This window comes from Athene noctua, chromosome 2, assembly GCF_965140245.1.
Source record: "Athene noctua chromosome 2, bAthNoc1.hap1.1, whole genome shotgun sequence".
Lineage (NCBI taxonomy): Eukaryota > Metazoa > Chordata > Aves > Strigiformes > Strigidae > Athene > Athene noctua.
This window is the reverse complement of record NC_134038.1, coordinates 161,181,722-161,205,440: the sequence shown is the minus strand read 5'-3', so window position 1 is coordinate 161,205,440 and position 23,719 is coordinate 161,181,722. Positions and strand designations below refer to the sequence as shown.

General features: G+C 40.8%; 1 protein-coding gene across 4 annotated transcripts in view; it reads left to right on the top strand.

The window, feature by feature from the left end:
• The window catches only part of HECW1 (HECT, C2 and WW domain containing E3 ubiquitin protein ligase 1), a 265,816-nt gene that overhangs the window by 148,548 nt on the left and 93,549 nt on the right, over positions 1–23,719 (top strand). For all 4 annotated transcript variants that reach the window (XM_074900896.1, XM_074900895.1, XM_074900893.1 and 1 more), the window contains 2 exons: positions 9,217–9,292; positions 20,948–21,117. In XM_074900896.1, coding sequence (XP_074756997.1) covers positions 9,217–9,292; positions 20,948–21,117 — 246 coding nt within the window. The remainder of the gene's footprint in view (positions 1–9,216; positions 9,293–20,947; positions 21,118–23,719) is intronic.

The following is a 23,719-nucleotide window of genomic DNA, read 5'->3' as shown; positions in this document are numbered from 1 at the left end:
GCTGCACTGATCTCCATCAAAAATGACACATGCAACACAAAACACCTCTGTTGCTAAGATATGATTTATTTATTAAGATCTACAAGGGTTACATCATTATACATGCTGTAGCTAATGATTTCTCTGCAGCAACGGCACTCCTGCACTTAGTTGTCGGCCCTTTCCCCTCCTTTTAATGACTTTACGTTCAGAAGTCTTTTCCATCCAATATGCAGCAGGCCAAACCCTTCACGAGGCTTTCTGTGATGTCCAGATTGCTGTAGTGAATTCAGCTGTTACTGGAGACTGTGCTTTGTAAATGCTGCTTCCCCCCAGAAGTTGTTACCATACCTCAAGTTTGCTGTAACACCCCACCACAGAAATTTTCAAGATGAGTCTGGACCCTGTTTTCTTCATCCTTCAGATTGGTCACTGACATTTCACATGAAAAGTAGCAGAGATAGAGCTGGATTTGTTTAGTTTTAAGAGAAGTCTTAGGTAGGATGTTACTGATACCTTTACCTACCGAATGGGCGGGGCGTAGGGAAGAAGGAGGCAGACTCATGGTGAAATCACAGTGCATGGTGAAATGACAGCAGGCCATAGGCACACGTTGCGACAAGGGTAGTTCTGACTAGACCTCAGGAACATATTTGTTTCTCAAGAGAGTAGTCAAAGTTTAGCACAGGTTTCCTAGAGAGCTTGTGAGATCTCCATCCTTGGAGATACTCACAACTCAACTGGATAGGGCCCTGAGTAGCCAGCTCTAAGTTGGTCCTGCTTTGACTGAAGGGTCAGATGACTTCAGGAGATCTCTTCCAATATTGGTTATTCTATGGCAGTTTTATTACAATCAGTATTCCCACAACACTGGAGAAGGTGTCTGACTTCTTAAAGCCTGCTGCTATAGAAAGCAGCAAACTAAGAAAAAGAAAACATTGAATGCTGTAGCCAGCAGTAGCCAAATAGGAAAACAAAAGCATCTTTATAAAACAGACACTTGAAAAAACCAGCCACACAAACAAACACACAACCACCACCACTCCCATCATGCGTTTACTGAGATAGGATAAGCAATTTCTGCTGGGTCTAATGGATCTCCAAAAAGACACACAGGAGAAACATTATGAATGAGGCTGCATTAACTAAGTGACTGTAGATACTGTAAAAGGAGATCTTTTTTTTTCCTTTTTTTTCTTCTCAGCTTTACCCTTTCTGTGCCATCATAACTAGAAAAATGCTTAGGGACTGGAATGGCTGTATTAATAATTCAGCAGGACCGAGGGACATTTGAAGTAGCAGAGATATTTCTCTACATTTTAAATCAGACTATAAATCTCTGCAGTTGCCTCATTTCTGCCTAAAGTAGGATCCAAGGTTGAAAGTAAGGGTCTGTAACTCACTTCTGGCAATAATGGTATTCATAGTGAATTGGTATTTGGGGCATTCATTTAGAAGAATGGGCATTGTTCACTGCCTTGCTGCTGCTTTTATGGTGTAAAGGGTCATTGACTCGATTCCCTTGTTCGGACTCTTTGACAGCAAGACAGATGCATTGAGTCATTCTTCAAATACAGCTTAGCTGAGGGATATGGTTGTCTCTCACACACGTGAGCATTGCACATCTGTGTACTTGTCCCATCCAAACTACATTAGGAGAGTGAGGAGTTTCTGAAGCTCTAATGAAGGCTTCCAGGAGGCACAGACGGCTGTCTAACAGTTTCCTGCCTTCCAAAGACATCGTGGATGTGTCAAGAGTTTAGAGTATTTTCACTATATATGCCTTGTGTTTTGATCACTCTCATTGTTTCGTAGTATAAAGATAAAAGGCATTAGCAGCTATTTGTTAGTTCTCCGTACAAACAAATGTTTTCTTGAAAGGCTTGAATTTGAAATCTACAGGGGCGAATTTTATGCAGAATTACAGGATCCAAACAGTGCCAAATGGGCCCATCTCGCCTGTCAATGGCAGTGCTCCCAGTTATTTCAGTGGGTGTAGGGGTTGATAATATTTGAAAATTGACAGCAGTTGTTGCTGTCACAGTGCTTAAGCACATTAATACTCTGTGTATGGACCTGTCAGGTTTACAGGGCCAATCCTGTCCTGCATTAGGCAGCTGCCTGATGTAAATCTGATCACAAACCCAGATTTTCTGTGAGGCTTTTTCTGGATAATTGTAATTCTGGGAAGCACAAATCTGTTTAGCAACTGCAAGGAGCGTTCCTCCCTGCTAACTCGACCAGAGTTTGCTTTGCCCATTGGGGCTGTAAACTACTGTCATCCTTTGGATGAGTTTAAACTTGCTGAAAGACTTGTGAGCTCTCAAAGGGTCACTGGCGTCAAATAGCAATGTGTGAGCAGTTGGTGAGATATGCTGCAGAAAGGACTCTTCCTAGAAGTTTGCTACATGTAAAGAAAAAATGGCTTCTGCTTAGATGTAGTCCAGTCATCAACCCAGAAAGCGCAACCCAAAGCCTATCCACATGCATGTGAGATTGTGTTTGAGTATCTGAAAATCTAAGAGTTTATTTAAATGAAGTTTCAAAGAGTGAAGGAAGATCAGAATCTCTAATCAAAGCTTCTCCTCTGCTGCCAAAGGATAGATGAAGTTTATTAGGCAGAACTGCTGAAACCATTAAAAAGCTGAACCTAATAAAATTTTGGAAGAAAAAGATATTAGGCTCTGTGGGTGATACAGATTTGTTGCCTCAGTCCTCGATTTTGTTTTAATTATAAGTAGTTACTCTTAACGACCCTACTCTAGCTTCTGATTATGCTGAAATAGCATTCTACCCTCCTAGGGTGGGTTGGGGAATATGAAGTATCTTCATGCCAACATGGAGACTTCATACACTTGGTACATGCTGTCATTGAATGTCCTCTTGTCATAAGCCTGTTGATGGTCGCCTTCTAGAGGACTTTATTGATGATAGTAAACAGCAATTTTTTCTGGTAATTTAGTTTGGCTGCCAAAGTTTGTTATCTAGAATGTGCTGAAAGAATTTGTAACATTTTCAATGGGAAGAAAATTGTTTACTCTCTTCCTTGCTACCTTCTGTAAAGGTTTCTAGAGAGATGGGAATAAATGCAGTAATCAATAATCTCTCTTCTGGGAATAAATGAAGTAATCAATAAACACTGCTGCAAGATGAGGCAAAAGGAGCTTTCTGCAGACAGAGGGCAATTGCTGTATGCCTGCAAAAGGCAAATTCTGCCCTTAATTAGGGAATGGCATAGAGAAGGTGGTGTATTACAAGGCTAGAACGGTGCTGACTCTAACACTCGGGGAAGACTCTGCATGTGTGTGGTCGCAGTCCTGGTTCAGGGATGTGAGCTGGCTGCGGAGAGCGGGGCAGGGAGTTAGGCTGCTGCTGGGGAAACTGGCTGCCCTTTGGAAGCACCTGGTAGAAAAATACTACAGTGCCAGCACAGTGGCTTAACAAGCTAACAGGATAAGTGGAATATATGGCATTCAAGAGCTGGATAATTCTGGTAACAGAGTGAGGGTTGTAGTTGAAGCACTGCCACTAATTAGGGCTACATTTCCAAAGTGGTGCCTGGGATTATAGCCATAATGCTGTCAGTGACAGTCATGGAGCTCAGGTCTCAGTTTGCTCCTTTCACAATTCGCCCCTAACATCCCAGTATGCTCTGTGTTCCCAAGATGTGGAAGAAGTCAAGTGACAGAGAGAAAGGAAGCACTTAATCTGTGTTTATTTAGTCGGGGTTTTTTGATTGTTTTGTTGTTTGTTTTTTTTTTTTTCCCCAAAACTATTTCTTTTTGAATTCAGCGCTTGGGAGGAAATGGGAGTATTCACCCATTTGCAGATCTGCAGAGGAATTCCCTCTCTAAAGAGGGTGGTAGAATATGAAACATGAACTTGCAATGATGTCTTGCATTCTTTTACTGTGGAAAGACACTTCGCTGCTAAGCTGTGGAAGATGTAAACCTTGCTTAGAGAGTGATGTAAGCGCTTGCTTAGAGAGTTGTCCCAATATTAAGAGTTCAGTGAAATCAAGAGCGCAACAGTAAAAGCCAACAGAGAACTAAGTTTAGGGGAGAATGGTTTTTTGAGAAACTCTTGTTGACACCTGTGCCATGTACACACAGGTCTGTTAAAACAATAGCTCCAAGCTGATTTAAAGTGACATCAGCAAAGCTGTGCAGAGTGGAAGCTGGTGCTCTGCCCCTGCGTTGTGCTGGGCAGTTTTGGACCCCTCTTGTCTCTCAGATGAACTAAGGGATACAAACATATGGAAAGAGACGGGACAAAGCATCAGCTGCTTCTTCTTTTGCTCCTGACCACTGAATTCAGGCTATTAACCTTATTTATTTTACTTTAAATCTGAGGGCAGGTTTAGTGCTCTCAAAAAAGCAGAGAACAGGGAACTGAGCTTGAAGCAAGCATAGTGCAGACAGTTACTGTCTTTTCCCCCAGCTCTGCAACACCTTGTCTTTAGTTCTGACACATCTAGCAATACTTTTTCTGTTTGCTGATGCACAATTTGAGACTGAGTGGAAACTATTTTTCCTTTATTATTTGAATCAAGCACAGGTTACAGCCTTCCCTTTTTACAATGCTTTCGTCTACTGCTTTTCATGCTCAGAGCCGGTGTATACAAACAGCAAATGCTTTGTTACTGTACTTTTGTAATTTCTAGTTTTCTTTCATTGTAGACTTCCATCTTCCGTACAGGTTTGGATAGTACTGCTTGACGGTTTGAGCCCCAGTGAATACTCCGATATGTTCTTAGATACGCTTTTTGAAAGAGAAGCTCTTGTGAATAGATAATATGGTCCAGGCTACAGCTTTGCCAGTTTACAGGACCTGACTATTTAGCCTGCATTAAATATTACTGTAGTTACAATCTGTGCTGTCAGTGTAAATATTCTAGGTTTTAATTAGTGTCTTTTAAAATTGGAACTTGACTGGTATGAGCATTAAGTCACTTCCACAATGTTCACCATATAAAGTCAACAAATACAAACAGGTAGTGCAGTACTGTTTTTAATATCACTGTATTTTCCTCTGTTTTAAATGTAAGAAACACTGACCTATGTGAGAGAATTTATAGCAGTTATGATCATAATATCATGCAGCAGAAGCTACTGATAAAGAAGTGCTTTGGCTGTCAATGAAAAGTAAGATTTCTTAAACCAGAAATTAAAGGAAAAAGAAATTTTCTTAGCTTTATTGAATCTCTTTGTGTGGTTGTAAGGGCCAAAAATGCCTTTCTGGGAAGGAAAGTGTTACAGAACATTAAGACTAAGGCATAACAGTGGTTTTCTGTGCTGTGTGTGGGAAAAGGAGTAAGTGCTTGTATTTATCAGCTGTGCATGTCTAGCTGTGGTAGAAGCATTTAATAAAATTATATTTAATCCTGTTTCGTATCAGCAGGACTTTTTTAAATAATTAAGTTGGCCTGCACAATATACAAACATGCTAAAAGGGACTTAGTGGTGCAAAGCATGCTTTATCAGCATGCTGCAGCTATTACTGGTCACTGTGGTGCCTAAAAGCAGATTTTCTGATACAGCACCAGATAAACACAGTTACAACTTCTTCCAGACCTGCATTCATACTGTACATGTGTCCAAAAGTATTTGCCTCATCATAACCTAGAGGTACAGGGAGGCTGAACAGGGCCACCCAAGGCGTACCCTGTAAGCTGCTTTACTTTCAGGAGCAAGAGTGTTGTCCTTGTTACTCTTCTGTGTATGTAGGTAGACTGGTGAAGGGTAAGATATTTTAGGAATTACTTTTAATTAGCTGTGAGACTCTCTGTTTCTTAGCTTCTGCTTAGACAGATTTTTAGTGATGCACTTGGAATTTTGTCTCAGCAAGAGCTGATGGACTGTAGTACTCTGGGATTTCTCAAGTGGTTTGGGTTTTTTTTCATAACACATACCATGGCTAAAGAGGGAGTCTCGAGGGCTCCATTTGCTGGTGTGAAGCCTGCCTCCTTTCTCTTTCAGGGTCACGTAACTTCCCTCCAGCATTTGCAGGAACTACTCACAAGGAAAAGTGATACTAGGACAAGACTCTATTATTTTTAGCTTTCAGTCATCTCCTTCAGTCTTTTTTCCCCCTGCTGAAAAAATAAAAAGTGCTACCAAAGTGGACCTTTTCCTGAGCTCAGCAACTCCTGAGAGACTTGGATCTGGCCTCAAGGAACTCCTCATGTTTTGCAGATAGGCATCACAGGCTCTGGCAGTTGTCTTTTGCCATGCTTCAGAGGTTGGAAAACTCTGTAGGAGACCAGGAGAGATTTTATAGTGTGTGTTTACTGGAGAATATTTTAAAGGAAGTACCAATACTTCTCTTAACTGCTTGAGTGCATGCACTCCCATTGGTGACAATGACACTGGTTCTGATTACAAGCAAGGAAAGTGAAAGGAGGTTTGAATCTGGTTCAGGAAGCCTTTGATTTTTTGAGAGATTTGAAGTTGCAGTTCATGTCCCATCTCTTTATGTCTAGTTGTGACAGAAGCACGTAATAAACGGATATTAATCCTGTTTCATATCAGCAAGACTTGTAAAAGTAATTAGGCAAAGCTTCACAAGGTGGAAACATGACAGTATAAACTAAAAATATTAAACTAATTCAGATTGAGCTTTCGCTTCAAGGGCATGAAAGAGCACCGAAGTTATTGAGGGAAAATCACATTTGTTCCTTTTCATACCAAGGACTTCAAGTCCATAGAATGTCAAGTGATGAGATGAATGTTGTCTTCCTGTCAACTAACTGTGTTTTAAGTGGCAGTTGAGAAGATAGAGGGATTTCTACCACCTGATGACTCAATTCAAGATTTACTTGCAGTGACAAAACTCCCAACGTAATTATATTGCAGCCACTAAAATCAGTCTGGATTTCTTTCATGATAAATGGCAAGCAGGAAGGGTACGACGCATGCGTTTCCCCATCCCAGGCCTGAAGACACTCTGAATTCCAGCTGGTGTGGTGGCTGGTGAGCGCTGGTGTGTTGGTGGCCGTGTGCCCTTCTTTGCCCTGCCCTGCATCAAGTGCTCTCAGCCTTGTCCTCGCTCCTGAGAACAGTACGGTATTGCGTTAAAAAATGGTGAATCTGAACTGCAGCAAATAACTTTTTTTATTTTCAGAAAATCCAACTTAATGTCGGGAGACTTTTCTCCCGTCATCCCCTACTGTTTCTTCTGACTCCTTGAAACACCAGTATAAAAGTATCATCACTTTCCTGGCCTTCCTAATATCCTTCCCTGGGTACATCCATGCATAATCGCTCCTTCCTGTGAGAGAGGACATGTACCTGCTCTTGACCCCCCTCTGGCATGTGCTCTGCTTTGCCTGAGGGAGAGGGGCAGAGCAGTGGTGCCAGACTGCTGGAGGACGAGGAGCACAGATTTGGGATGGTAGAGCTATACAGGAGGCGTTTGGCTCAGTTGAATTAAGTCTTTAATGGCACATCCCAGGTTTCAGCTCAACGGTAAGCACCTCTCTCCCTCAGCCTTTCTGCTGAGCATTCCTTTTCTTGGCTGCCTGGACAGCAAGAAAATCAGAAAACCTTCAAAAAAGTGTGGTGTTGTGTTTCACATTCCTAAGGTTAAGTGCTAGATGTTATCAAAAGGCCTAGCATTCTGATGTGACATTGCATCTTAGAGAGTTACACTGGGCTAAAATACAAAACTGTTTGGTTTGGGTTTTTTACTTAGCAGGGCTGGTTTTTAGGCCCCATAACTGCATGACTGAGGGGTGAGAGCTTGACAGGACAGTGCCAGATTTTGTTGTTTCACTTATGGGACTGGATGTGTTACAACTCTTTGTGTAATGCAAAGCTTTGCCAGAGCAGGTTTGGCCATGCTAGGGATGCTTTGCCTATATCAAGATTCATGACAATACTCTAACTGTCTTGATACAATCTCCCTGATGTTGATATGGCCCCAAAAGGGTCATTTAATAGCAACATATTTTTAAGTTTTGAACAGGCTGGTATTTGCAGGACCCCATCAGATCCACCTTAGTCTGTTCAAAGCATAGACTGTTAAACTATTCATACTGATTTTGTGGCAGATCTAAAAACCTCTGAGAAATGTTTAATGACTGGAAAAAAGCACGTTTTGCAAATGTACACATTTCTAGGTCAGTTGGCCCAGTCACTGTCCTGGACAAAATCATGAAAAGATTGTTTAATCCCTGCTAGCTGGACTGCAGTGCCCCCTTGCCCAGGTTTTGCGCTCTCTGGGGGCAAAGAGCAGCTTGTTTTCCAAGTTAAGCTTGAATACACAATATTTAATACACTGAGCAATGAGTCACAGCTGAGTGGGACTTCAGTTACTGTTTTCTGGCAAGAACTGGTACTTCACTGCATAAATGCTCTTTTTAATTTTTGCCTAAAAGCCAAACATCAAGAGTAACAAGGAGCTGCGGCTTCCTGGGAGCACAGTGGCACATGGTTCAACTCCAGAGTCGTTGGGAGGTAGTAATAGTAGGACCTCCTCCCTGCTGAACATGGAGCCTGACTCCCACTGGCATCTCCTCTGCTCTGTTCAGGAAAACAGCAGTGAAAACTGCTGATGCTCCAGACATTGACTCGAAGAGGGATTTGCTTCCCAGTTATGATCATGGCCAGAATGCAGCCTGGGTCTTAATTTGCACAACAGCAGCCCACCTGAACCAAAACTTGCTGAACCAAAGACTGACATTAAAACCTAAACTGTGGAGCACAAAGGGTCATCTAGTGATTTTATCCCCCCCCCCCCCCCCCCCCCCCCCCCCGATCACTCTCAATCCTTATTGTTATTATAATGCACAATGGTTTTTTTGCACAGAGTATTAATAAGCTTTTTGGAAGTCTTGTTCACATGTATGCAATAAACTTTTGGAACAAGATTTTCTACACTAGTAATGAGATGTTATAAAGACAGAAGTTGTTTTTAGGGCTGAGAGCCACATCCCCATCCTTATGCAATACTTTTATCTCCAGTTTAATAAGCAGTTCCTTTTTGAGTGAAGAACTGCTGTATTAAAATTACAGTATTTTTGTACTGTTCTATTTTCTTAATGAGAAGCATCAGGAGGGGATGGCTTAGGCCACTAGTGGTTAAATTATTACCTGGATAAAAGCATTGTTTTGATTAATGGTCATCTAATTAATTCTTCATTGTAAAATTAAGAATCTGTAAAAAAGGCAGTTACTAAGCAACTTGTCTGTTCAAGAGTTATTGGAGACTCTCTCACCATTTTTTTTCTTCCAGCAGATTTTTAAAAGCATCACCAATGAAGATTCAATCCAGGGACAAGGAAGTCGAAGACTGATAAGCTTTTCATTGTCAGGTAAGTCACTGCCAGCATGAAAGTTTTAAGCCCAGAGAGTGGCAAACAGGAGTTACTAAAACCTTTCATGTACATGTATAGGTATGTGTGTTTTGCCAATTATTAGGCCTAGCATAAAGGACACAGCCAGCATAAAGATAAACCAATAACCAAACTGTGTTTGATACAAAAGGGTCAGTGCATGGGTGAGCACTGGGGGTACAAACAAGTCAGTCAGATTTATGTATAATCGACATCAATCCTACTGACCCCAACAATAACACCACATCATCAACAATGGGTGGAATAAATGGTGACATGCAGTCTCCCATAGAAGGGATGGGAGACAACCAAGTCAAGAAGCCAAATACATAAGACCAAGGAAGCCACACACTGAATCTCTACACAGCCCGCGTTTACAAGAGCCAGACCTGACTGGAGCCCAGTCCCAGGGAGGCAGGAGGTCCTTCCCCAACAGGGAACTCTGCACAGGGCATCCACCTCACAGACAGACACTGCCCCTCCTGCAAGTGGTCCCAGCTTTTATCCCTCAGTGGGACACCTGACCCTTGGTTACTGAATGCAGACCCCTGGGGCTCATTTACCCAATGGCTCTGTCTGCCAGGCCGGCCCCACCCTGGAGGGAAGCCTAAAGGCAAACTCACCCCCCTTTGGGAAGGGCTGTGGGAATCACCCATATGTCAACCTTAATTTGGGGCTTGGGGTTGAAACCCCAGCATTTCAATATGTACAATTGTATATATTTATGCATGTTTTTCTGCCTATTGCTCTAGAAGTGATCCTGAGACAGTTAATATCTATGACTATTGTCACACTCTTTCTTCAACAAGAGTTATGTGCTGGAGTGCCTTGCTCCAGTAGAGTTTGGGGCCACATTAGGTTTTCCTGTTAATGATTAAATGTGGTACTATATATGTAGGTCAGGAAGAACATGATCAAAGGCATGCGCTTTACCTACAGAGCAAAATGTGATTTGTGGTAGTCCTCTGTTTCTTGGAGAGCACATTCCACAGTCGTGGTCTGGAGCTGAGGCAGATCCGTGTGCCATGGTGCAGAAGCTTGTCAGTTATTGCTCAACAGTGACTCTCAGACTTGTTGAGCCAGAAGACTGTTCTCACTCCTCTGAATTTTCAGAAGAACATTCAGCCTCATTATTTGGTATGTCAGTGGAGGTTTTTTAAGGCATGGTTGCATGAAACAACTAGGGACCATTTGATCTGGCTTTGGTAAAAACAATCTGTAGATCACTTCTGTAGAAAAAAAAGTTTGTCAAAAGAGAGTAATTCTGAGCAAGGTTCTCATTTTGGAGTTTTATGCTTGCTACTTGGTTTCCATGGTTTTTAGCTCCTGGAAGACAAAGAGGAAGATGCTGAACTTGACTTGGAAACTGTTTGAGGAAGGAGTACAAAGAAGATGAGTTACCTAGTTCAAGATTTTTACAAGCGTAGGCCTTTCTGTATAAAGTCCTACACCTGAATAAGCACTGCATTGCGTGATTGGTTTGGCCATATGATTTATTTCAAGCTTGCCTCTAAGTTGTGTTAAAGTCAGCTAGGACTTCCATATGTCTTTAATGTTAAGTGACCAAGTCAGTGCTTTTCCAAATTATGTGGCCAGTGTGGTTCTTGAGATGGCAGGTTAGACTGACATTAGATGGGGCTCTTTTAACACATCCTGTATTTTTGCCAGGTTGGACACTGAGCACACACCCAGTCACTTCAATTTGATAAAACCACAGGTTTAGCTCAACAGAAATAAAGAAGTAGAGTTAATATTTTTTTCTTGTTCTTAAATGATCTTACACAGAAAATGTTGCCCAGAATTAGTCACATTTTTTTCATTCTCTCAGATTCTTTAGCCTAGTAAACCAAGAGATGTCAGGAGTAATAATTTGTGAGACTGTTAAATATTGTTGTCTCAGTGGGCCCTTTTATAAACTAAACTATCTAATTTACAGTTTGATTCAAAGTATATAAAAACCATACCATGTAATAAGTTTGGGATGTCTTATTTTAGTGGTTCACAAGCAATTCATTTACATTTATATCACATCCATATTAACAGCATCATCACAGCCAGGTATTTGAAAGGCTTTGAGGTCGCAATTATTTTATCAAAAACCTTTAGTATCAAAAGAGCTCAATTTCAGTCTTTCTGAAATTAACAGATTAACACATCGCAAGGATTTATTTGTTATCTTCTTGTTTATTATCTTCTTACTTAATCAATGACAACAAAAAAATGTTGTCTCAAAGTTAAATTATTGCTATTCCTAAATCTGTTATGCTAGCTAATAAAATGCAGATCGAGCCAGGCTTTCCAGAGGCATGAGAAGGAACTGGGATTCCTTTCCATTTGCACTACTATCACAGCAATAACCTCGCTCTATTGTCGTGAGTCCTTTCAGCTCATATAGGCTTCTCCTTTCCAATATCTGTATTTTGGTATACTGTCCCCTTCAGTGTTGTTACTTAAAGGTTAGGTTTCCAAATCATGGTTGATTTACTTTCAATTAAAAAAACCCCAAGGTGTAAAACCGTTAGTCTGCCTGGGGACCATTGTGTGAGGTGGTGCACCAACACAGAGCCATCAGCAACTCAGCAGTTTATCATCTAAAGAATGCAAGGAGAGCTATGCCTTCTGCCATATCCATTTTTAAAAAGGAAAGTTTATTAGAATGGGAAAGAAAAATCTTGAAATAGGCCAAATCCCAAGAAATGCTGAACAATATCAATCTATTTTAGCTGACTTATATTGTTTGCTCTACTGCCTAGCCACTCCAGTGAGACACTATGTTAAAATGTACCGTGCAGAAACAGTTTCTTTCTAAAGGTTGGTGACAAAGTGCTTTATTCTTTCTGTAGTTTTACTGAGTATTTGCTTGGACAAAATCCAACTGGTTTCACTGGAAGTTTTTCCTGAGTAAGGATTTCTGGATTAAATAAAAATGTCAAACAAAGAAGAAAGTATAAACTGATGCTTCAAGGCAAAAGGAGATTGCTAGCTTCTTGAGAAAAGAAATAGCTGAGAGTTCGCGTTACGTCAGTAGGAGGTTTGTTTTCGTGTTTCTTCTTTGGAGACTGGAAGTTGGTCCTGTGAAAGGTTAGTTCAGATGAATAGGTTCATTAGCAACACTGATCTCAAAGAAGGTAATTTCCCATGATTAAGCTTCTTAATCATTTATATGATGACTGTATTATTATAGCTTTCATTATTTAAAATACCAAGAGAAATATTGTAAGCCTAATTTAGCTAGATTAAATACAGTCTTTAAGGAAAGCTATGCAGTCACTTTGCATTTACTTTCCAACATGACTTTTCTGCTGTTACCAGTGAATGTCACACTTCTGATAAGGCGGCTGAAAGTGTCAGAGCTCTCTCACAAGAAGTACAGAAAGAAGAAATGTGCTAAGCTTCCCAAGATGTACCAGCTATTTCACTGAAGATTCGTCGTTTAGCAGAGTATAATGCATTCACTGAAAGCCCTTGAAACCATTCCGTTGGCTGGTATATTTAGAAAGTGTTATCATGAGGTTTGCATGATACGCCTCCTAGCTATATGTTGCATCAAATAACTTCTTTCAGGCTTTAATATTTCACATATCTCGTGTGTTTGCACACTCTTTATTTATAAGTGTTCTTGTGGAACAAATGACCAGAAGATCTAAATATTTCACAAACATTCAGGCATCTAACTTCATCACACCTCTCTGAGAAATGTTGTTAGTTATTTTTGTGTGACTTTCAGACCAGACATTCAGGTAGTATCAGTTGTCAGTTTATGGTATTCAGAGGATAAATCACAACTGAAAACAGTATTAGGTCCGCTAAGGGTCATTCTGACGATAGTAGTTACCGTACTTGATCAGAATGCAGACACATAATACACTGTATCTTCCAACCATTTTTTTAAGTCCTAGCAACTGACTTTATAACAGGAGTGCTAGCTGCTAAATTTTGCTTGTTTAATATTGCTATAAACCTGCCTCTTCTTCTGCGCTTTCCTACTTAAGCTAACTTGCCCAGATGTATTCTTTATAAACCTGAATTACAAATCACTCAACTTTTTTTTACCCATCAGAACTTCAGTGAAGGTAAGGTGACTTTCTACCACCTCCAGTACATCTGTGCCTACAAAGTACTGCAGTGCTCTAGACTGATGATTTTAAAAGCCTCAAAAGGCTTTGAGTTCAACTACTCCATTATCTGATATAACACAGGCCACCTTGCTCCATGGTGTGGAGCTTTGTGTGAGTTTGGCTCAGACATATCTTACAGACAGGTGTGTAGTCTGGATCTAAGGATACCAAGAGGTGGTACTTTGCTCCAGCGATTAATTGCTTGCAGTGATAAAAACTCCCCCTCGCTGTGTTAAGCTGCTCACTTTAGCTGTTCAGACTTTTTCTGTGTTTTCCTTCCTGATGAAGAAATTAAAAAGGCAGCCCGTCTTTCAGCCATTTTTGAATAATTAATGTCTCTACTACTTTTCATTTATTAATAGATCTGTTTTCTTCCTGATACGTCTGTTGCCTCTTACACAAATGGGAATCCCTCTAATATTCCCTTGTAGCATTCCAGCTAGAAAAATTATTTTCTCCTCTTTTCCACTGTCTTTAATATTTTGCCTGGGAGCCTCATGTGACAGAAATGTTTTGGCTTGTCTGCTCCACTTAGTCATTTTTTTAAAAGCTCAGATCTTTAAACACCTCCTTGTGCAGCTACACCAGCCAATTCTTTCTTTCTTAACATTCTTTTTTAAAAGGAAAATGGAGCCTGCCTGTAGATCTGTAGATTTCTGAGAGCAGAAGGAAACACTTGAATTATCTGATTTAACCTCTTGCGTATCATCAGCTGCAGAACTTCATTCAGTAGCTGATCAAGTCAATAATCTGTTGTACATTATGTAGTATCTTTCTCAATGCCCCTGCATTATTTTGCTGTGTTGGATTTTAAAACTTCCTATCACTGCACATTGCTGTTTGATTTCTAAAATTCCTTAATATTTGCTTCTTCGAATCTAATACCAGGTGCAATACCTCTGTGAATCCATGCTCACTTTCCTTATGATAAATTTTAGTGTCATATACTGCTGTATGAATCAAATTGGCATTTCCAAACCTATGCAATGTTTCTGTGCTCTTAATGTTGAAAGGTTATTACACTACTAGTAGGTATAATAATTTCTATTGCTTTAAAAGCACATAGCTTAGAGGCAGTACCTATGTGCCTCCTGTTGAATCTTGAACAGAGTTTTGTGGTTACTTCCTTTGAAGCTGCCACAATGTCTTAGGTAGCTCAGCTCACTATAGGAACTGCTACCCTCAAAGACGGGTCCTACTTGTTCTGGTCTAGCTCTGCAAAGTGCACTCTACAAAAGAAACACTGACATACTAGCACCTGACCATTACCTTACCTCATTGGTAGTCAACGAGGATACCAGTCTCATTCAAGTATGCTTTTGCAGTGTCAGAACCCGAGCTGACAACTCTTTGGGAATTTACAAAGGAATACTGAAGGGAAATGTTGGAGCTGTGCATTGACATCCTAATTAGCAACTCCCTTGTGATGAATGATGAAGGTGGTTTATTGTGCCTCGAAACATGAACTATCAGGATCTCAGTAAGATGACAGGATCCTAAAATCATAGAATGGTTTGGGTTGGAAGGGACCTTAAAGACCATCTAGTTTCAACCCCCCTGCCACGGGCAGGGACACCTTCCACTAGCCCAGGTTGCCCAAAGCCCCGTCCAACCTGGCCTTGAACCCTGCCAGGGAGGGGGCAGCCACAGCTGCTCTGGGAAACCTGTGCCAGGGCCTCACCACCCTCACAGGGAAGAATTTAGATTCCTTGAATCTAATCTAAATCTATCTACCCTCTTCCAGTTTAAAGCTGTTACTCCTCATCCTAACACTACCCTCCCTGATAAAGAGTCCCTCCCCAGCTTTCCTGTAGCCCCTAAGTACTGGAAGGTTGCCATAAGGTCTCCCCGGAGCCTTCTCTTCTCCAGGCTGAACACCCCCAACTCTCTCAGCCTGTCCTCACAGGGGAGCTGCTCCAGCCCTCTGATCATCTTTGTGGCCTCCTCTGGACCCACTCAAGCAGGTCCATGTCCTTCTGATGTTGGGAGCCCCAGAGCTGGACACAGCACTGCAGGTGAGGTCTCACAAGAGCAGAGTGGAGGGGCAGAATCCCCTCCCTCGCCCTGCTGCCCACAATGCTCTGGATGCAGCCCAGGATATAATTAGCTTTCTGGGCTGTGAATGCACATTACTTGCTCATATCAAGTTTTCCACCCATTGATACCCCCAAGTCCTTCTCCTTGGGGCTGCTCTCAACCCACTCCTCGCCCAGCCTGTATTTGTGCTTGGGATTGCCCCGACCCATGTGCAGGACCTTGCACTTGGCCTTGTTGAACTCCATGAGGTTTGCACGTCCCACCTCTCCAGCCTGTCCAGGTCCCTCTGGATGGCACATCCCTTCCCTCCAGCGTGTCAGCCGCACCACACAGCTCATTGTAATTGGCAAACTTGCTGAGGGTGCACTCGATTCCACTGTCCATGTCACTGACAAAGATGTTAAACAGCGCCGGTCCCAACACTGACCCCTGAGGAAGGACACCTGTCACTGGTCTCTACTCAGCCATTGAGCCATTGACCACAATGACCATCTTTGAGTGCGACCATCCAGCCAATTCCTTATCCACCGAGTGGTCCATCCATCAGATCCACATCTCTCCAATTCAGAGACCAGGATGTTGTGTGGGACAGTGTCAAATGCTTTGCACAAGTCCAGGTAGATAACATCAGTTGCTCTTCTCTTATCCACACTAGCTCTGTAACACTGTCATAGAAGGCTGCCAAACTTGTCAGGCATGATTTGCCCTTAGTAAAGCCATGTTGGTTGTCACTGATCACCTTGTTTTCCATGTGCTCTATCATAGTTTTCAAGAGAATCTGCTCCATGATCTTACTGGGCACAGAGGTGAGACTGACTGGCCTGTAGTTCCCTGGGTCTTCCTTTTTTCCCTTTTTAAAAATGAAGGTTATATTTCCCCTTTTTCTGGTCAGTGGGAACTTCACCAGACTGCCATGACTTCTCAAAGTGGCTGAGCCACTTCATCTCCCAGTTCCTTCAGGACCTACAGATGCATCTGATCAGGTCCCATGGACTTGTGCACCTTCAGGCGCCTTAGATGGTCTTGAACCTGATCTTCTCCTGCAGTGGGAGGTTCATTCTCCCAGTTCCCACCTTTGCCTTCTGCGTCCTGGGCAGTGTGGCTGGAGATGATGGTATTTCTACTTCCTGTCATTAATGAGCAGATCATAGAATACATTCCATTCAGGTGTTCATCAAGCTAAATCACAGTCTATATTGACTGTAGTCTTTCCAGTGACCCTTTGGTCTTTCCAGTGTCCTGATAACTTTGCAGTGCTTCATTGGTTACGCTTTTAGATATGTTCTGGGCAAGTTCGGTTTGGCCTAACTCAAGATGTCTTCATCTTCTCAGAGGTTCAGGTGGCTCATGAGGAACATGTATTATTTCCTGACTATAGTATGCTATATAAGAAAAAGGTGAATTCAGTGAGTTGATCATAGAATTTCTGGGGTGTAACAATCTTTCCTACAAATGTCAGTATGGCTAGCTGCAAAACTTCTATTGTCATCAGCTGGATGGTGCTCGGAAACACAAAGGACATGTAGTCCTTGTTGTCCTTTGTTGGAAGGAATTTGCCAACTGTATTAGAATATCAATAACAGTTTCTCAAAGCTGATAGTTCTGCTAGTCATTAGTCTTTGACCCTTCTGCTGGTTCATAGACTCTGTCTACTTCAGTTAAGTAAAATATGCACCATCAAGAGACTAGGTGTACTCAGTCTTCTTGAGACACATTTATGAACTACACAGAATAGCTTTGTGTATTATTTCTAAGAAAGTTCTTGCACAGGTGTTGGCAAAAGCTTCTCATCCCTTGGGGAGAACAGCTTCTAACTTCTTTAACTTACTACTGACAGATTAATGGCCAGACTTAATGTAATTAATTTAGAAAACTGGCTGCTCCAGACTCTGGTTCTCGCTCTGATTCTCCATCCTTTTCTGTCATGCTCCTCCAGGGAGCATGGGTCTGGACCAATATCTTGATATGTCTGCAGGGAACTGAAATAACATCTTTACTATAGTTTTGCTAACCATCACTGTCAGAGAGTCTCCTTGCTGAGCATGGCAAAAATATGACTCACAAACTCAAATCATACCTCTCCTCTGACATTTTGAAAACTTTGTCACTTGTTCTGAGGCAAAATCAAACACGGTAAAACACAGATGTGTTCGAGCTGTGTCTGTTGGAATTGATAGCCCCGCCTGATTCCCTGTTTTGCCAATAAATACACACTAGTTTCCAGACTGCCACAAAAATAGAGTCCATCTCTATCCAGTCATTGGTGCCCCAAAGTTTTCAATACTGCATGGAAAATGGATTTGCAGAATGATCTTTTCCAAGGCAGACAAGGAAGTCTATGAGCCCACCTTAGGGACAGAGGCTACATGCATGCAAGTGACCAAGCGAAACCTCCTTAGGTCTCACCCAGACACCCAGAGATCAGCATAAATGGAAGGGAAGCCCTGAAGTTGGAACAAATTAATAATTCACTTGGGGGCAGCAGCAGGTAGCAGTTAGTATAAATCATTTTTCTGCAATGAAGTGAGCCTAGCTGGGTTAGGATGCATGTCATCTAACAATTACTGAAAATTTGCATCAGTGTAAGAGTGGTTGCTGCATCTTCACCTGGATTCATTCCTTCTGCCATCTTTCGTGAGACATGGCCTGACTTTATTAAACTCTTAGATGTATATAACCTCTTTCATGCTAAAGTGTGATTTATGAGTAAATGGGAAGCTGACATACGGTTTATTAATAACTTTTTTTAAGAGACTGGGGGAAAATACAACTTTGCAAAGCTGAGTTATCTTGGTAGCATTTCCTCATATGCCTCCAAGAAATACACTATAAAACTACAGTGTACAGCAGGGCACATCCAAGCCTTCTGGAATTCGTTGGTTTCACCAAAGATTTCAATGCAGTTAACCTCAAACTATCACTTAAATATTTAATAACTTCAGAAGCTTTTTCTGAAGACAATACAGGTAAGAGAGAAATCTTTTCATTCGAGGAAGTAGAATAGCTGGGATTCTTCTGTTGGGCTGTTATACAGCAGTGGTAAGAGAGTATCTAAGCCTTTGTTTACCAGTTACAGCATCCATGGGTTCCACTTCAAATTAAATGCACTTCTTCTGAATATCTACAGATGCCCATGTAGCTTTATTCAGAGCATTTGCAATTTTTGATGATCTGTTTTTCATGGTGCTGGGAATCTGTGGTGAATAATTATAACTGGGATATTTGTCCTTGAGAAAGCTATTTTTGCTACCCCTATGCATTCTTTGGACATTAAAAATTTAAGTTTCTAACCAACATTTCTACAAAATTTGTTGTAATATGCAATTTAAACAAGAAAATGACACAAATAAAATCCTCTGCTGTGTGCTTAGCTAAATTATTTTTTCTCATCTAAATACAAAAATTAGACTGCTGAGGTTAGGAGCACCTTCACCTTCATGGCTGTGCTTAATTCCCATAACTGGAAAGAGGCTGGTAGGTCATCATAATGTGTATGTTCTTTATGATACATAATATATAAGTATACATAATTGAGTGATAGCTATTTTCTTTTCTGACTATCAATAGACCATTTCTTTGCACAGTGGTACCCAAATATAGTGCGGTCTCTCTTTGAAGGAAAAAAAATCAGAAACATACACAGCAATAAATATTTCAGTTTCAGAATCTTTTGAGGAAACATCAGAGAGAAAGAAAATAAGATCCCAGAGGTCTTTCTCTCCTCTCATATGTTAGCAGCCTGACACTATTACACCGCTGGGCCTTGTCATTCATAGTGCTTTTGCAATCTTGTTTTCTATTTCTGGAATGTATTTCTAACAGTACAACTTCCAAAGGAAAAGAGTTTGCCATATAGGATTTCAGCAGGGCTGATGGATGAGCTACATGCTAGCTACATAGAGACTGTACACTCAGAAAAAAAAAAAAAAAATCAGTGTTACCAGTCTGAACCAGAAAATTTTCTTTCTGTGATAGTTTTGCTAGGACCATGGCAATACATACTGTCAAGTACTTTCAAATAGGCTATTAGTAGTGATAGCCTCAATTTTTTGTTAATTAGAGAATGTCATAAGAATGAGAGTCTTAAAATACGGTTTATTTCAACCATCTGTCCAACAGCTTTTGAATATCTGCAATATGAATTGTGTGCTGGAATTGATGTTTAAAACCTATCAGAACAAAACCAGTTCCTTTTAACTTGAATGTTTTATTTTGTTGGCTATTACCATATGGTAAGGAAGCAAAATACAACTGGATGATACAGCTTTTTTCTGGAAAAAATGCTGACGTTGGTGTGGAATGTGTATGATTTTCAGAGCCATCCAAAATATCTGCCTGGATTGTTTTACATGGTCTCCTGCAACCTGCCAAAATAATTGGGGTTTTAATCAGAAGAGAATTAATGTTTTCAAAACCTACTTAAAAGAAAAAAATATATGTTTGAATTGAATGTTTGCGTATACATTTAAGCAGTTTTGGAAACTGTTGACTAATACCTTGTATTTCTTCAGTACAACAAGAGAAACTAGACAGAATGCAGTTCAGTGCTTATAGCCCTATGTGAAATAAAGCTTAAACAGAGGAGGGGAATATCCACACAAAGAGTGGTGGAAAACAAATTAGCTGCTGAACTCACTAATAGGAATAAGTGCTTATATTTTCTAAAGAAAGCTTAGAAATGTGTCTGGTAAAAGAGAAGGCCAGAGGCTTTAGTTTGTAGCTGTTGAGTCAAAATTAATGATACACCAGTAGATTGGTTTGCATTTCATTGACTTCACAGGGACAAATCATAATGGACTTTGTGTCTTTCTTCAGAACATTATGAGCAAATTTTGAAATAAGTGCCTGGGGTTTTTTGACTGCACGACTCATATTACACTCCCTGGGAGTTCTGCAGCTAGAAAGCCCTACTTAAAATGTGGACATTATATACAAGAGTGTTTCTAAGTTACTACAGGTACAGTTAAGCAGGGAAGGAAATGTTTTAAAGTGGAAAAAATGTGAAATGACTTCACATGTAGAAGAAGGTGGCCTAAACGCTAAGATTCATAGAAATATAAAACTGATACCTAGGAAAAGTGACATATGTTTGGTACTGAATCGATGTCTATGTGATTAAAAGAATGGATCTCTTTTTCAGAGTAGTCCTGCCACTAGAGTCAGGTTGAGCAAGTGCTTAGCTCCTTAGAAAAATCAGCAGGTCACTTAATTGAAGTTGCATAAATACTGATTTAGAAGCCAGATCACTCTGCACAATCAGGTTTTTAAATTTGAAATTTAATTATATAATCCATTGTAAATTCTAAATCACAAGATCATTATGGTTTGGCTTTACATTACCTCACAAGAAACATAGTGAGTTTTTTCATATTCCTGCCATATTCCTTAAATTCCTTACCAGTTTCCGATGTGCTTTTCATAACATCCCAGAGAGATACCTGGAATGTGAAAAATAATCAGGTTATTTACCTTCTTTCAGATTTCCAGGCTTTTGGTCTGAAGAAAGGAATGTTCTTCAATCCAGATCCTTATCTGAAGATCTCTATCCAGCCTGGAAAACACAGCATCTTCCCAGCGCTTCCTCATCATGGACAGGAGAAGAGATCAAAGATCATGTGTAATACTGTTAACCCAATCTGGCAAGGAGAGGTAAGCAGTCTGAGTGTTGAGCTGAGACTTTTCTTAACACATGGAAATGACTCTGGCAGTATCCTTTTTTTTTTTTTTTTTTTTTTTTTTAAATTCCTTTCTTGGCTAAATAGTTGTTGACCTAACTGTGCTTGATGTATTTCATGGCTTCTTGTCTTAATGCAAAAGGTTTAATTAGCTACAAAGATGAATCATGCATTAAAACTTTCAGTACGGGTTGTGCTTTGTGGATGTAATTTATGAAGTTGTTGAAGGCAGGCATAAAACAGAATTGAAAAATAAACTTGGATAGTGTGAGAGGCTGTTGCTAGATTGTCAGTGTTCTTACACGGAGAGGAGACATTATATAAAGCAGAACAAGTATAGCATGCAAATAAAAAGAATCTGTGTGATTGAAAAATGTCAGTGGCAGTGTAAATTAAAGGCAACTTTGGCACATTTGCCCATCACCTTGAAGAAACACTCTCTAGTCTGCTGCTTCTTGTTGGAAGGGCTTAGTAGGTATTAATGAGATCTGAGAGTTCAATTGCTGCCTGCTGTTTTTAAATTACACACGAAATGGCAACAGGCAGCAAAGAATAAGGAATCTCTTTGGAATTAAAGGAGCCTTACATAATGGATGTGTTTTACTGGCTTTCTCTGTCAGACCAATATCTCCACTGCAGGAGAGTAAAAGTAAATAAATAAACTAAATAGATTTATTCAAATTAAAATGCAAATTGTAAAGTAGTTTAGGGATAATTAGGTCAAACTCTATAGACATGGAAGTGTGAGTAGGGAAAAAAGACAGCAGAAATGTCATTGAATACTCCTACCTGGAGGAGGATGGTCAAGAACTAGGTACCACATCGGGTTATGCGACAGGTGAACCTACATGGGGGAATTTATATGACAGGGTCAGGGGAGACAACCTTGAAACTAGTCTGAGAAAAACACCTTCTAACAGGACTTAATTAAGCTGAAGGCCCTGTCCTGAGACATCCACGAAGCTGTAACTTCTCTGTGGCTCCAAGCATCAGATGGATCTGTCTGAGGGGTCCCAGGTCAAGCTGAGGAGCTGGAACTGACATGGAGGATCAGGGAGTTGGCAGAGATCTTTCAGTAAAGCACGTAAGACACGGGCCTAGAGGCAGGCAGGCATGAAGGGGAAGCTTGCTGTATGTGTGTCAGTACATGTGATCGTGGCAGCTGGCAGCAAGTGTAGATGCCAGGAACTGACACTCAGAGGTGGACACAGGGTATGACTGTGGTCATAACTGCTGAGGTGGCACACAGGCTGTCCTCACCCAAAGAGGGATGTAGCAGCTGTGCTGACGGAGGCTGAGAATAGGCTTTTTAGAAGCACTTAATACTGATCAGAAGTCTTCTCTCAACAAACACAATCCCCAGCCAAAGTAACTTGTTCTCATGTCAAAGTCTTTTTGTACTGCTGGAGCATAGAATAACCAAAGAGTGAGAATGTGGCCCTGATAAAATGTCATGGGTGTCTTCTCAGGCCATGCAGGATGGCTGAGTTTCTGGGCTGACATTTCTTTTCCAGTGGAGTTTGGCGGTGAGAAATAGAGAAACAATGAAGTGGCCTAATTATGGACGTCGGAAAACAAAAGAACACAGCTGGCTTCCAGCTTCTCTCTTCAGCCCCCTGGTTTTCTTGACTGCGTGCAGGCACACTGCTTCTCCCTTTCTGTTGTAGCCTGCCAGTGGCTAGGGAGTCTGAAACAGCAAAGCTGTCGTTTAACACGTTCACCTCCTGCATTCTCTTCAGCTGATACTGAGATGTTTAACTCCATGCATTTGTGTTGCAGTCTATGCACATCAGCTAGTCTGAAGTCTTCCTTTTGTTAGTGAAAACCCACATTGGTTTCTATTGCACGGAACACGCTAGGCCTGGTTCTCTTCAACTTTGTCGCTTTTTGGGACAAGGAAAGAAGGAAGGCTGCAAACTGTTGCTGAATCATGGTGGTAGGCATTCTTCTGTCCACCCTTTTCACTGATGGATGTGAATATATAAAGTGAAAAATATTGAGGAATCATAGCCATTTCATTAAATGGATCAGTTGCTAGTTGTTTTCCCAAAAAATATTTTAGGCAATCTATTATTTCAGAAGGGTTATTCTTTCCTAAGCTTCTCTGTCACTACATGTAAATAGAAACCAGATGTTCTTTCTTTTTTTTTTTTTTTTTTTTTCCCCCTCAGTTGAATGACAGATCTAATTTGTTTTGGCTGCTAAACTTGAAAAAAAATCTGGAATAGGGAAATAAAACTATAGAAATAGCTGCAGACTGGATCTTCATATGTGTTCTTGATTACCCTTGAGCAAATTCAGAAGTGAAAGAGTTGATTTAGTTTTGTAGGGCCTCAACACCAAAATAAAGTCCTACAGACTGAGAGGTGACCCATTTACTTATATTAATTCGTTCTGGTATTCCCCCTCATACTTACCAAGTTGTTCTATTTGCATAGTAACCACCTGCATTATAGGTACACTCTGGGAGCACCTTGATATCTCAGACAATTTTTTTCTGTCTCATGTAATATGTAATATGGATGATCATCTTCATTTCACAGGCTGTTCAGCACAAGTTATCCTGACTTAAAGCT